General features: G+C 37.2%; 1 protein-coding gene across 1 annotated transcript in view; it reads left to right on the top strand.

Annotated features, from left to right (window-relative positions):
• The window catches only part of LOC150081733 (uncharacterized), a 253,463-nt gene that overhangs the window by 180,099 nt on the left and 57,496 nt on the right, over window positions 1–15,868 (top strand). The window contains exons 26-27 of the mRNA XM_090378835.1: window positions 4,106–4,171; window positions 4,769–4,846. Coding sequence (XP_090234961.1) covers window positions 4,106–4,171; window positions 4,769–4,846 — 144 coding nt within the window. The remainder of the gene's footprint in view (window positions 1–4,105; window positions 4,172–4,768; window positions 4,847–15,868) is intronic.

Below are 15,868 nucleotides of genomic sequence, written 5' to 3' on the forward strand. Positions count from 1 at the left end.
TGTTTTCCACTCTTTCATGCCTCCAAAAAAAAAAAAGACATCATCTCTTTCAGTCCGCACGTACTCGCGTCCTTTATGCCACATACCCCTTTCTCTCCTCCCCCTTTTTTTTCTTCATCTTGCTACCACGAGATGTGAACTCCGACCACCAAAAAATATACTTCCATTTTTACCCGGAAACTCACGACATTCCTCCTTAGACCACAGAGAAGTCAGATACGGAATGGACACTTGCTCAATTACTTCCCCCGAACTTTTCTTTTTCCCTCAAGTTTTGGAACGCCTTCCCCAAGGACTCCCAACGAATTCCCATACTCTGTTTAATTTTTCATTCCTTCTTATTTGGTAAAACATCGGACCACAGCCGTCTCCCTAGCGCACAAACCGAACCCTTCTCTAGAAATGTTCTTATTTCTTTCACACGGCAGTATGACCTTTTCATGTTTGCTGATCACCTCCAAAACGCTCAGTTTTCTATTCACACCTTCTCTGCTAAATAATATATCAAAATTATCCAAATATCAGTCACCTTACGCAGTTTTCTTTTTATGCGAACACTGGACGTCCACTCATTTCCTTCCTAACGGTGGCTTAGATCAAAAGAGACGCATCATAATCCAGTTTCACGGTCTTTTGTTCTTGCCCTCAGCAACCATTTCATGCCTGTTCACAAATGGCACCCCTTCTCTAGCGCTGACCGCTGTCCCTGTTTGCTCTCTTATATTACTCGAAATTACTTGTTTCCATTTAGCCGTTATTTAACATATACGTCTCTAACTTTCCCGTCCCCAAATTCAGTGTTCCTTCAAACTTTCACCTTATTTACATTAAAACTAAATATCCAATCTTAATACTTACTAATTTTAAATTTAATACTCCCTTTCCATCGCCTTTCCTGGATTTATTTCAGTAAAACAAACATTTCTATTATATTTGTAAGATCTAGTTCTCACATGACATAGCGCTTGAGTGATGTGTTAACAGAGAAGGTGAAAAATTAGACTCTTGTAAGAAACATGCAAACGGATTATACCGCATAAGACCACCACCAGAGTCGTAAAAATTGCTGAAATGTCCTTTATAATTCCACTGAAGAAAAGTGTGCATTACTTAGATGTAATGACTGTCAGTTTGAATTGAGGGGCTAACGTTTTATGACGATCAGATTTTACGGTAACGTTCTCTAGAAGTACGGATTTCTTGTGTGAAAAGTTTAAGAACCTGTTCTTTTTGATCAGCTCGCTATTTAGTGTCTGTACCTGTTCGCTGTCTCGGGAAACAGTCAGAGAACTTTGGACGAGATGCGGTAACAGATGGAACCGTGATGGGAGTTAACAATTTTGTTTGGCTTTTGAGTTTTACAGGTATAGACGAACTTTTCAATATTAATCGAGTCCAGTCTCTCACGTCCATCTATTCGAAAGGTTACTTCTGTTTTGTAATAACTAGTTGCAGAGGGGTAGTAATCGGAAATGATATATGAATGACCTGAAAAAACGTAGATCTGATGTAGGACCTGGATTGATTTTTTGACTTACTGATATATACGGTAATTTTCTCAATTTTGATGTGATGATTATTTTATCCAGAGTGTTCAATCTCTGTAATACTCTGTGTGCAGTCCTTTGCAATTTAGTTCATCTGCTCTATAGTCTGTTTGATTACGTGAGCAGCAGGCTGCACAAAAAAACTAGACTGAACTTTTGAAGTAGAATGAGGAAAGACAGTGATGGTTATTCCGGCAAAATATGTAATTTTTAGATGGTCGCATTATCGAGCATTTGAAATCAAACTTCGACTAGTAAGTCGCCCCATCTTAGTTGCTTTATTTGTTTTAGGATAACCATTAATAAGACTTTCTATGCACTTTGAACTAGTCAGAGATTAATCTTGTACAGAGCGCAATATATGGCGTATTTTAAGTGGTGAAGCTGTACTGAAAGACTGATCTTGTGCAGAGTGTAATATAAGATGCATGGGGCTCGTATATTATTTAGATCCGTTCTTCGACACTTGGCAGAACATTGAGAAGTCATCCATTATGCTGTCAGTCGGTGTATAATTGCCGCTTTCCCAAGGATTTGTGACAATTTTCATGGCAGACTTGTCGATTAACAACGTACTTGCTGAACTCTTCTAGGCTTGCGATGGAAAGTTTTTCTTTGCCTGCCCTAATCGGTAAAGTGAATCTATTTAACAGAGAGTAGAATTGAAATGAATGCCTTTAACAGAGAATGTACAAGAGTCTTTCCTGAAGTCACAGAAGAAGAATTATAGGTTCAGATAAACTACTGATTTGAGAGGCGAGAACAGGGAGTGTATTGAAAACAATCAGAGGCATGCATCAGGTTCTACTTCTGCCATCTTCTACAGTATTTTTGAGAAACCTCAATATAACGCACGCATGGAAACTTTGACCATTGCTGCAGTACTCTGTAGCAATGGTGAAATTGTGATCGACTTTTTTTTTTAAGTTTATTTTGGCTGATGCCTAACAAGTTCACTTCCTTGCACACTTGACCTGATTAATACTAAAATTCCCTAATCACCCATACTCTTTCCATCCCCAAAACACCGTCCACTTCTGTATTAAACTTTACCAAACTTTTCGCCTTGGCCAGCGATGATCTGCAACATACACAGCCCAACAATAAATATCATAAGATCCATTCTTCTGTTACAGTCAAGATCCAAGGGCATGATAGTCTCACCAAGTTTTATACTTGTATCCTGGATCCTGACTTTCCTGGTAGCGAGAATTTACCTTTTGTTCATTTATTGATCTCCATACCTCAGCGATTCCCCTTTATTATGTTTGCTCGAGTTTGCAGGATTAAAGTTGGAGCGAACACAGTTCGCTCCAACTTGAATCCTTCATAAATAAAAATATGTCATCCACTAAAGCTCTCATTGGTCACTTGTGCTAGTCCCACTGTGTTGCTTAGCAATTGACCAATTAGAGCTTTACTCGGTGGCGTACTTGTTTATATTAGGTTAAATTTTAATAAACTATAAAATATTACTAAGGAGAAAAGCAGTTGGCGGCTCGACTGTCTGCATTTACATCTTGCCGTTCCTTTACATAGTTCGCGATCTCGAGTTGCAACTGTTTTTATCCAAGTATAAACTTCATGTAATGTAAGCTATGAATAAACATAAAAGGTCACCAGTTAAACTAACTGACGTGGATATCTCCCCTTTTCTATTATGACCTGAAAAGTTGAATAATGTTCCTCTTTTATTTTTATTAGAAGTGCATTAAAAAGTCTGAAGATATTTTTAGCATTTTAAAATATCCTTGAAAATACTTAAATAATTCTAGCGATTCTTTTATATATTTATATGCGTGCGCTCACACGCAGAACATTACTTTTACTCATCTGTTAAATAATGACTTCTGTGTAGAGACGACGCTTTATTTTGGTCTCCAAGTTTCATCACGAAATACACCCTCCTATTTAACAAATTTGTAATTTTGCCTTGCTTTTTTAAAACAAAGCTACCATAAATGCACCAATTTTTATTTCTGAAAGTCTTGTTGACATAATGCACTACAAAACTTATAAGCACAAAAATAAACTTGATTTTACATGGATTTTTACCTTAAGAAATGAAGCATAAAAAATGATGCTTCCTACCTGAGTACTGTACACACTTTCGAGCACAATGCACAGTAAATTCTCAACACGGATTTACGCTTTCGACAGTTTTCTGTTATTGATAATACCGGAAAGAGAAAAATGGATATTATTTTTGAACTCACAGTCATTGTCGTTGAAGCCCAAACCTCTGTTGCTGGTCTGACTACAGCTTGTGTAACTGATTGGCAGCACTCTACTGATAAACCCTATACTCTTTGTTTTTTTACAACCAGCTGGTCGATGATTCTTTTACTTTAATTGAACGGGTTTGATACATACGACCCTAGTTTTTTTTTTCTGAAATCTGTGTTTACCTATGATAATAGATCGAAAAGTTTCTGTATATAAACTCATTATTTTCTTTATTTCCTCCAAACTTCTTTCATCGTAACTGACGATGAAAAGGAAGTAAACGAATGAATTTCTCAGATGTGTATGATATGTAATCGACTTCTCAATTACAGGGCGCTGCTATTTTAAGAATGCTGGAGTTCGTCGTTGGAAAAGAAGATTTTAAAAGGGGCATATCAGTAAGTAGCTTTTATTCTAATCTTTTATCATTTCATCTAAGAATTGAGCCATTACGTTTCGCAACTACAAAAGGTGCTCTTATTCTTCAGAGCACACACACACACGATTACGTCCTCGTTTTCCTTACCTTTTCACTTCAGTTTATTCTCCCAAACATTAAATGGAAGATGCGATTCTTACAACCCGACATACAAAAGAGCTTAACCTTTATTTTGCATCTGTTATGAACAAAAGATAATGTAATATATATAATAAATCAAATATTACAAATATAAATACAAAAAGATATTGATATCTATATCCGTAAAACTTCTACAGCAGCTTTTCCACAACGCTCAGAGTCAAGAATAGGAAGACTTTTGCCTCTACTTCTGCGCTGATTTTGTGATTTGGATTGATCAAGAGAGATGCTGCGTTTTATATCCTCGCAAATTTGTTTAAATTTAAATTTAAATCCACATTAATGTGAATTTTAAAACTTTACGAAGGCAATTCATATCTAGTTTCAGCTTATTTATTTATTTATTTATTTTTGCTTAGTTTTAAGTTTGGATTTGATTGCTATTTAGCTTATTGACTATTCTCAAACTTTTCAGAACTACTTGAAATCATATCATCACAGAAATGCAGAAACAGGTGATTTGTGGCACGAAATCTCAACTATATTTGCAGAGGTAATTTCTTTTAAAAGTAATTCATCGATCTTTTTATATATGTAATTTTCTCCTTTGATATTTGATCGGCAGTAGATTTTTATGTAAATAACGCTATTTTCTAAATGTAGTTTTACAAACTTAGTCATGAACCTCTTGAATTACTAAACAGTGTGGCATCTCAATAAATGAAGTTGGAAAACGTCTTTCTGTAGTGAACAGAATAATTTATTTTGTGAACGCATCTTCCATTCAGGTTTTCCAGAAACGTCCAACAAGTTTCCTTAAATGGCTTCTGGCATTTGCGTCATCAGAAAGATATCATCTTTCACTTGTAAACACATATAATTAATGAACAAATAGGATACACCCTCGGCGATAATCATCTGTTATATCCTGCTTTATCTACCGTTTAATAGCTTGTCAAGAGAAAAAGAGAAAGATTTATCGACAAGCGTATGTTTCCTGTCCCCTTTCATACTGTTCGGCAGCACAGTCATCATCAATCAAAATAATCGTTCAGAGCATCGAGTAGCGTTCTAACTTTTTTTTAAGTGCCATCAGTTCATCGGAAGAACTTCTTAAAGTGCTACGTATCAGTCACATCTATCTCCGTTACCATTTCAATGGGCGCAGTGAATTTCTCAGATTTATCATTCCTTTTCAAATTGAATTTCATTCTTACTTTTTTCACAGACGAAAGAATAGACCTGTTTGAACTTAACATTTCCAATATATTTCAGATAATTGTTTATTTAAATTGATAGCGATATTTGTTATCATAAAATAGAATTTGAGACTAAGGTCATTTGTTTAAATAAGCTATTCCCGCATTGTTATTTAATAATCTTAAAAATACTTTATGAAATAGGGTTAGTAGGGTCCTTTAGAATGAATTAAGCGGTAACTAAGACGATGTCAGTACGATATATCTGTAAATTGCATTAACTGTGACTACTTCTCTTGTTTACAGGATTAAAATCTAGATTTTTCGTGGAGAGAAAAAAAAAGAACATCCTTGCTTGAAAATCATAGACAAACAGACAATAGAAGTATCTATTTGCTGAATGCCATAAAGCTTATTTTCAGGAGCCTTTTATAATTTGCATTTATTTAAATAAAAAGTTAAGCTTGATGGAGATGGTGGAAGGAAAAACCTAAGTTACCTTTACTCATTTAGATTTTTTGATTTTTTCATTTAGCTTTTTAAATACATTCAAAGGCCTTATGTGAGTATGCTGATATACACGGCGATTTAGAGCTCTCTTGACAAACTTTGGGAACAGATTAACAATGAAGAAACAAGCTCTTATGGACATCCGTCCAAAAATGCTTCTTGCTGGATTTATATTTAATCTTGAATCTTAAATCAGATGCAATCAAACAACCTTTCATTTATTTATTATTTTTCTTTATGATCTAACAATTTAATTTTTCGATACAAAATTCTAAACTTCTGAAGCCTGCTAGATGCGTATACTTCACTGAAAAGCGAGTGATTAAGTGAGTGAAGTAATTCTTCCTGAATCGAGGCCTTAATTCCGTATACAAGTTAAGCATTCTCTACAAGCAAAAGTTGAATTTAAGTCTGAATATCTCACAAGCTAAACAGCTTGTTATGCACAAGGTAGTATCAGCAATGGCATACCAAGTTTAAGACTCCACCACTGAGAAAACGTTGCCGGATCAGGGTTCAAAGTACTTTTTTTATCTTTATTATTGAACCATCCAAGACATTGCCGAATTTTGGTAAGTAATTTCTAATTCGCTATAATAAAGCATGATTATTTCGCAATGCGTTACTTCGATCAGTTGAACAGTCAGTCGCAGTGCGTGTGTCGTCTTCCTCCCTCTACCTGTTTATGAATATTCCGTTGTAAATATGACGATTTGGTTGCCGTCCTCAATCCGCTATAATTAAATACTTAAAGTTCTCTGTGACCTTTTCACTGCCGGCGACAAAGCATCTCCGTCGAAACACCATCCTCGAACTTGTCTGACATGTGAATTGGCAAGTCCCTCCTTTCCACGGGGACTCAAGTCCCCAGCGTTTCTTCTGAAAGTTGAGGAAAGAAGGATCACGTTAGATAACTTCCTCTTTTTCCATCTTCCGACTGTTGCAACAATAGCATTGCTAGTATCTAATTCTGAAGAATTCTGAAGTATGAACTTGCCCACTCCATACTTTCGAATTCCGCAGTAACGTTTTCATGAATTGTACAACGAATGCTAAAGTGCAGACCACGTGCAATTATCATTTAATTCGTTGCTGTTCGGTTTGCGTCGTCTTCTATTCGCATTATGGTCAGTATTTTAATGACACATCAACGGATGTTACTTAACATAACGTGCACTAAAGTGAACGGTGGCGCTAGAGTGAACAGTATCGTAATAACTTTTTATGACGAACGAAAAGATAAATAACTTAAATGGAATGGAGCAATAAAATAACTTCGTTTCATTTAACTGTACAAAAATATCTGATGTGGGATCCAAAACACACAAACTATTACAAAATCACAATAAATGACGGATCGAAAGAAATAGCAAAAATGATGTCATGAAAGAAATAGTAAAAGCAATGTCATGGCCATTCTTTTTAGAAACTGAACAGCTTCGCTAAATGTGCTATCATCCTTAACAATTTTTAAACTGATTACAATTAACAGGGGCTCAAAATCAAGCCATACCAGCGAAATTCTTAGGATATCCTCTAATTTCAAAGTATTTTGAATCACCTAATAAAGGCAAACTACTAAACGCATTTCTGTGCTTAAAAATTCCATATGACAGATGCGTCTTTCTCTTCGTGTCTTTTATTCCTCTAAAATGCGGTGAATTGAAATAAAAGTTGCACTAGCTATTTGTAGGGACGCCACTTTCTGACCAAGTCTTGGCGAATAACTGAAGAATCATAAGCGTGCATTCTGTTGCTTCGAAATTTCTGATCCTCGAAATGTAACACGTAACGTGAACGCACTTCGTAACTGCAGAACGCGAAAGTGTGTACATAGCTTAAGGCAGGACGTGTGCCGCCTCAAGCGGCGATCACCCTGTTTCAGATATACCGTCAGAACAACTTAGCTGAACTAAATATTAAGAAGTGCATCTACTGGCTGTCATGACGGATGGAATTCAATTCCAACCACTTAACTATCCATTCCTTGTCACAATCGAAAATATGTATAATTAGTCTCCATTTTGACTAAATTTTATGACTAAAATTACCTCATAGCAGCGGCATTCAAGAACAAGTAATTTCTCTCGCATCCTACAAGAAGTCTCTTCTGAGAAGACTCATCTACCAATTCTCTCATTCAAGTTTATATTTCCAGAAGATAAAGCAGACAGTTATTAAATCTTTGAAGAAGGGGTGCTTTGTGGTCTACCAGCCGTTCCGCCATCCGGCTATCGATTACGGGAATGGCGAGAGCACATCAGGAAAGAACGTTTTTTTAGTCGACAACTTTTTATTGTCAAATACTCTTTGGGAATTGATATCATACCTGAGCTCAGTTTCCAAATCGTTATTATGGAACTCACCCATCTCTACACAAAGCAATCCAATATGCGCAATGGTCGCCAAGTTGTTTGACCAACAGATCCGTGCCAGTAACAAAAAAAAAAAAAAAAAAGCCCCATCCGAGAACAACTTTCTCACTTCCTACTGATAACAGTTTATTTTCCCTTCTTTATCTGTCTCATAAATTGCATCTACAAGTGCACTCGGAATCCTTGCTTATAGGCCTGAGTAAATTCACTACGATATCCTCAATTGATCCAAGGTCATCGGCGGACTTTCATATTTATAACACAGAAAATATTTCACGCCTGAAATGCCCATGAAAGCCTACACTGTTTCTGAACCTAAACTCTCAATCTGGCTCAGTCCAAATCGCTCCGCTTCTTGAGAGGTTCAACGGGTTATTGGGCATTTATTGGAGCTTCTCAAAAACCTGAAATCTATTCGATTAATAAATTTTATAGCCAAAAAACAAAGCCATCCGGAAAGCTGTTGAAGGTGCTGAGATGGATCGGCACAAGGTAGATTGCGCTAAACTGTTTTCTGCAAGGATATTCACACCATTAAAAATGGATCAAATACAAACTTAAGCGCAGTATGAATGATCTCCTGACTAGACAGACCACCGCATACAACAGTTCTCGCAACACGTTCTGCGAATGCGTCAAATTCTTCGGCCTCTTAATAAATCAAGATATATACACTGTGCTGCCACTTTATTGGGTACACCTCTTATGTGCACGTAAATGGCTTGTCCCACAACGTTACAAGTCACATGACCACAGTTGTGGATATAAATGCAGCAGAACAACCTTTCTAGTACCAGTTAAGCGTAAAAACTGTAGCAAGAATAGGGAAAAAGAGTGATCTAACGGACTTCGAACGTGGCATGGTAGGCGCAAGACGTGCTGGACAAAGCATCTCTGAAACGGCAGTTCTGAACTTTTCGCGCACCTCATTTTCAAAGGTGTATCGAGAATGGTGCAACGAACAGAAAACATCCTCTCTGCGGCACTACTGTGGAAGAAAATCGCTTGTTAATGAGAGAGGTCAGAGGAGGATGGCTAGAATTGTGCAAGCAAACAGACGAGCCACAATGTCGCACATCACGTCAGAATACAACCTTGGTGCGCAGAACAAAATATCGCAACGGACCAGTAGTCGCACTTTGTTGCGAATGGGCTACAACAGCCGAAGGCCAGATTACGTACCTTTGTTATCAATGAAGAACAAGAGTTTGGTCTGACGAGTCGAAGTTCCTGGTGCATTATGTTGATGGAAAGCTAGAATTTTGGGGAAAATAACATGAATCCACGGACCCGTCATGTCTGATGACTACTGTGCAAGGTGGTGGGGAAGTGTTATGGTGTGGGGAACGTTTTCTTAGCACACGTTGTGTCCATTGATACCTATAGATTCACGTCTGAATGCCACATCTTACCTAAACATCGTTGCTGACCAAGTGCACCCGTTCATGTTGACAGTTTATCCTCAGTCAGATGGTTACTTCCAGCAGGATAATGCGCCAATGCACAAAGGCCGAATCACTATGGAACAGTTCCAGGAACATGACAATGACTTTTGTTTGCTACAGTGGCCCGCTCAGTCCGAGATCTCAATCCTATTGAACATCTTTGGGATGAGCTGGAAAGGGCTGTTCGCTGCAGACCTACACCTCCGTCGAATCTCAAAGAACTGCGTGACACACTCATGTCTGCATGGTACTCCATTCCTGCACAACGTTTTCAGCATCTTGTTCAATCCATGCCTAGACGAATTCAGGCTGTTTTGAAGGCTAAAGGAGGCTCAACACGCTACTAGTTAGGTGTACCTAATAAAGTGGCAGCACAGTGTATATATTAATAAATATATTCGGCAAGAGCAGAAAGTGGTCGTTCCCACGAACGATGCCAAATTCACATCGAGTTGTAACCCTCAATGTGAACTTGACATTAAAACAATCCAGTTCCAAATACTTTAAAGCCATAAGAGCGTTCTGGGGCTAGCAAGGTTGATTTCTGCAGAACACATTAAAAAGAGATAATGAATTACTTTGCACTTTTTATACTTTACTTCCGTGCAGGACCAAAGCAGGATCGCATAAACATATGGAACACAATGAGTTAGTGGTTGCCAGGAAGACACTTATGCAGCCCCTTTCCTGTGCCCAAAGTATATATATAAAAGGTAACGAAGCGTCAATGATCATTTCGCGAATATAATAGAATAGTGTATATATTACGTCATTTCGCGAATATGCCGTGATCTGTCTAGTTAGGAGATCATTCATACTACACTTAAATTTATATTTGATCCATTAATGGTGTGAATATCCTTCCAGCAAATAAGGACATCCTCAACTCATATCGTACTCTGGACATATCCAAATCGCTTAACATTGGCTTCAATCTATCCTCGATTAATAACTGGAATTGGGATGCCAATCTGGATTCTCTTTCTATTACATTTATTTATTTATTATTTTAGCTGATGCAGAAAAGTTAGTTTTTTTGCATAGTTTGCATATAATGGAAAAATGATTAATTAATTGCAAAGAGATAGCAAGCACCAAATAAAAGGTGGGAAAAATAATTTGATGTTATAAAAACTTAAATATAAGGGAAAGGAAAATAAAAGTTGAAATATTTGATGCATTCTATAGAAGAATTGATACAGAATGCAGGTATTTCATCGGGGGACTGCACCTGATAATGTATCAGTAAACTGCGTTTCTATGCTTACGTATAATTATCGAAGAAAAATAATAAAAGGAAACTAATTAGAGTGTATAAAAAAATTTACTAAAAAGGAGAGTGAAAGCAGTAAAATCTTTCATAAAAATAGGTTTGATAAATATTTCAAAATTTTCAACTTTTATTTATCTTTCCCTTATATTTAGGTTTTTATAGCATCAAATTATTTTCCCAACCTTCTATTTAATGCTTGCTATCTCTCTGCAATTAATTAACCATTTTCCCCTATAGCTTCTTTCCTTCTAATTGGCTTATATATATATATATATATATATATATATATATCCTCCACTTAGTAATTGTATTAGTATTAGTAACGGCCGCATGGTGCAAGAAAGCCTATGGCTTATGCTGCACCAGCCAAAAAAAAAAAAAATCCGAACAAAACAATGATAAAAACAAAAAATAAATAAACAAATAAAATAAATAACTAAATAATAATAATTTAAAAAAATAAAATAAAATATAAATAAAAAGTAAATTAAACCTATCATCCTATGCGCTTCCCTTACCCGAAAGTACTATCCAGATGACCTTTGAATTTACCCAAACTGTCGGCCTCTACCACCCATGAAGGCAACTTATTCCAGTAATTTATAACTCACTGGCTAAAATAAAACTTCCTGCAGTCCAATCTAAACATTTCGCCCCCGTAACTTGAATTTATGTCCCCTAGTTCTAGCATCATTTATAATCTTGAAAGTTTTGTCCTCATTCATTTTACTGATGCCTCTCAGAGCCTTAAACACCTGAATCAAATCTCCTCTAAGGTGTCTAGTTTCCATACTCTGCAACCCACATATTCGACGCCCCTTCATAAGGACGCCCTTTTGCCGATCTCACCAGGCGAGTTACCCTTCTTTGCACCCTTTCAAGAAGCTCGATGTCTTTCTTTAGGTGCGGTCTCCATAGTTGAACACAGTATTCCAAGTGTGGTCTAACATAAGCCTTATATAATGGGATTATCACGTCCCTATCTCTACTTGCAAAAGTTCGATAGATCATCGATAGGACACCATGGGCCTTCCTTGCAACCTGTTTACAATGCTCAGAGAATTTCATGTCTGACCGTATCGTAACACCCAAGTCCCTTTCCTCCAGTACTGGGTTTAGTTGAACTCCACCAAGTGAATAAATTTTTTTGGGATTACTGTTTCCCAGGTGTAATACCTTACACTTTGTTGGATTAAAGCACACCTGCCATTTTTCTGACCATTCTTGAAGTCTATCTAGGTCTCTCTGAAGAAGCTCGGCTTGACAGTGATCATTAACTACTCTACCAATTTTAACATTATCTGCAAATTTAGACATCACGCCCTCTATCCCTTCATCAATGTTGTTTATGAAAATTAAAACAACAGTGGTCCTAATACTGATACCTTGGGGAACCCCACTTCTTACATCAACCCAATCTGAGGAATAGCCATTTATCACAACCCTCTGCCTCCTGCCCTGAAGCCATCCTTCTATCCATCTAAGGATTTTCCCAGTGATTCCAACCTGTTCCAGCTTATAAAGCAACCGCTCACGTGGGACTGAGTCAAAAGCTTTGCTGAAATCTAAATAAACAATGTCGAAATTATTCCCTAAATCCAGCTCGTGAGTGACCCTTTCGAAATAGCGAACCAGATTTTTTAAACATGATTTTCCCTTTACAAAACCATGCTGAGTATCCTTCAGAATTTCAATTCGATCCAAATGATCCTGAATTCCACCCTTGATCATTGCCTCCATGATTTTCCCTACTACTGAAGTCAGACTGACAGGTCGATAATTTCCAACTTCACTTTTAGAGCCACCCTTATGTATGGGAGATACATTTGCACTTTTCCAATCCAAGGGAATCTCCCCAGAGTCTAGTGATGCTCGCATAATTAGCCTCAATGGTTCAATACACTCGCTTGCCGTCTCTCTTAAGATTATAGGGTATATTCCATCAACTCCAGGAGCCTTACTAGTCTGTAGGCTCGAAAGTTTTTTCATTAAATAATCTTGCGAAATTTCAATATCATTAATTACATATTTTTTAACTTCGCTCCCACAATTTCCCATTGCCACAAAAGGCTTTTCATTTGTAAATATCGATGCAAAATAACTGTTGAGTTCATCTGCAACAGAAGCTGTTGTATTTAATACTATCCCCTTTCCCTTACGTAAAGGTCCGATCTGGTTTGCCCTGCTCTTCTTGGCATTTATATATTTGAAGAATTCCTTATCTCCCCCCCCCCTCTTTGCTCTGTTTGCTAGTGATTTCTCATAAACTGCCTTTGTCTGTCGAACCTTTTCTGTGGCTCTATTACAGATCACCTTGTAGCTGTTATAGGCTTCAGTACTTTTTATTGCTCTGTAACCTTTCCATGCCACCTTTTTCTGCTCAAGTAATGTGGCAACTTCACTATTCATCCAACTTGGAACCCTTCTCGTGGAGTATTTTTTTAATGGTATATACGCATTCAAGGCATCAGTGATTAATGTTTTAAAAGCGTGCCACAGTTCAATTGTATTCATTCTCAGCGCGATATCTACCCAGTTAATAGAGGCCATGTTAAGGCATCGTAAACCTTAAGGCATCGTAATTTACTTTTCTGAAATTAAAACCCATTCCTTTGCCTTTTTACTTTTGCTACCTCTCTCGTCATCATCCACGGTAGAACTCCGTGATCACTTCCTGCTACTAGTTCCTCTACTGTCAGCCCTGTAATGTCATCTGATTCATGTGTGATGATGAGGTCTAGGATATTCTTTTCTCTAGTACTTTCCCTGACATGTTGATACAAATAGCAGTAATCTAGTTGATTTAAAAATTTTGTTCCCCGTGTCGAGTTTCCTTTCCATTTACTCCAATCAAATTAGAGGCAAATTGAAATCACCCATAATAAGGCATTGATGCTTACTTGCCCATTCCATTTGCATGTAGAGGCTTTTGTCATAATCTTCACAATCACCTGGTCGGTAGATTGCTCCTACTCGCATCATACCTTTGTTTCCAACTATCTCACACCATACAGACTCTATACTAGCATGTGAAATGTCTGAATCCGGGAAAGCTATCGTCGCACTCAGGCTGCTTCTGATAAGAAGCATTACCCCACCACCCCTTATATCTACCCTATCCTTCCTAAATACATTATACAAGCCGTACTTAAACTCATCATCCCCAATTTCCGGGTGGCACCACGTCTCTGTAAGCCCTATTATGTCCGCGTTACTTGTTTTAACCAGCAGTTCGAATTCGCTCATTTTATTGACGACACTTCTAACGTTACTATATAAACAATTAAGATTTACTGTTATTGTATATTTAACAACCCTAACACAACCCTTGAAGTTTTTTAGGCTCTCTTCCCTGATATTAGCTACCCGCTCACGTGAAACGTCTTTGCCCCCAGAACATCTAGATAATACGTCCAGTTGGGGTAACAGATAAGAACTCTTAAGGTATGTGCAAGAGTTACATTGACTAATATTATCAGATAAACGCGTGTCAGTATTACCCACAGCCCCCTAACTAGCAGTTTCCCTGAACCTTTAAGGTATCCTCAATAATACTGGCAGAAACTTTTGCACCACCTTTGTTTAAGTGTATCCCGTCTCTACAAAACAAATTCCTTCTACCCACAAGTGTGGGTCATGCTGATAGGAATTTACCCCCTAAAGCCTTGCAGATTCATTCAAGTCTTGAGTTAATCCACAAGGCTCTTAACGTATAATCCTTCCTATCGTGTCTGGGCAGAATTGCAGACACATAGACATTATGGCCTAGCTCGCGACATTTCCTCAGCATGGTCCTGTATTTTTCCAACAAATCGTCAGATTGTGTACGTTTAATATCATTTGTCCCCACATGAATAATAATATTTTCTTTACCCCCTTTAAAATCTGACAATCTGTTGGTGACTTCTGAATATCAGGATTAGAACTAGAGTTTTTTATAATACATAATATTATATTCACCTGTGGCATGACGCTCCAAATTAGTAATAACCTTCATTAACTTATTTTGCTTAAATATTTGATGTTTATTTATTAAAACACGTGCTGACATTCTATCCACCAACATGCAGGTTGCCCGTACATTTTGTTTTTAAGTTTTCGTTTGTGGCAATCAATAAAATGGCGCCTCCGTGGCCTTAAAATGCTATACTATACTATACTATACTATACTATACTAAATATTATGCTGTACTGATATTTAAGTGAAAGCTATAATACAGTATTTTTTTTTTATTTAGAATTGTGCTCGATACCTTGACAATTTTTATTGTCATTATGATGATAGTTATTTAGGTGACAACGCACTTCCTTCTTTTCTAAGTGCTGAATAAACATTTTGAATGGCATAATGATTTTTAAATGTTGATTTGCAAAATCTCTAAGTTTTAACGATGGGAAAAATCATTAAGACGGCGTGCTGCAATATGTTTGGAAAAAAATGGTTTACTTCTAGCGAGGATCTCCTCATAATGTTTTGCTTCAGTTAAGAGAATTTTATGGATTCTCCACCGATTTAAAGTATAATTCACTCCGTCCTGGACAGCTACAAAAAGGTTAAAGTACTTTCGCGATAGTCATCTTGACGTGCAGTAGGGCGGCGGTCGTCGTGGGAACTATAAAAAGAAGTAAGTGGGCAGAGAAGAAAGACACAGATGACAAGTTTTATTTTTAGCTCCGGGGATAGAACATCAAGTTCAATATCGTTCGGTTATTCTCTAGAAAGTTCAGATATAAGAAATCTCCTCGAGATTTTTGAGCATGAAAAAAAACCCA

This window comes from Mastigoproctus giganteus, chromosome 8 (assembly GCF_048544385.1).
Source record: "Mastigoproctus giganteus isolate SK-2022 chromosome 8, ASM4854438v1, whole genome shotgun sequence".
Classification (NCBI taxonomy): domain Eukaryota; kingdom Metazoa; phylum Arthropoda; class Arachnida; order Uropygi; family Thelyphonidae; genus Mastigoproctus; species Mastigoproctus giganteus.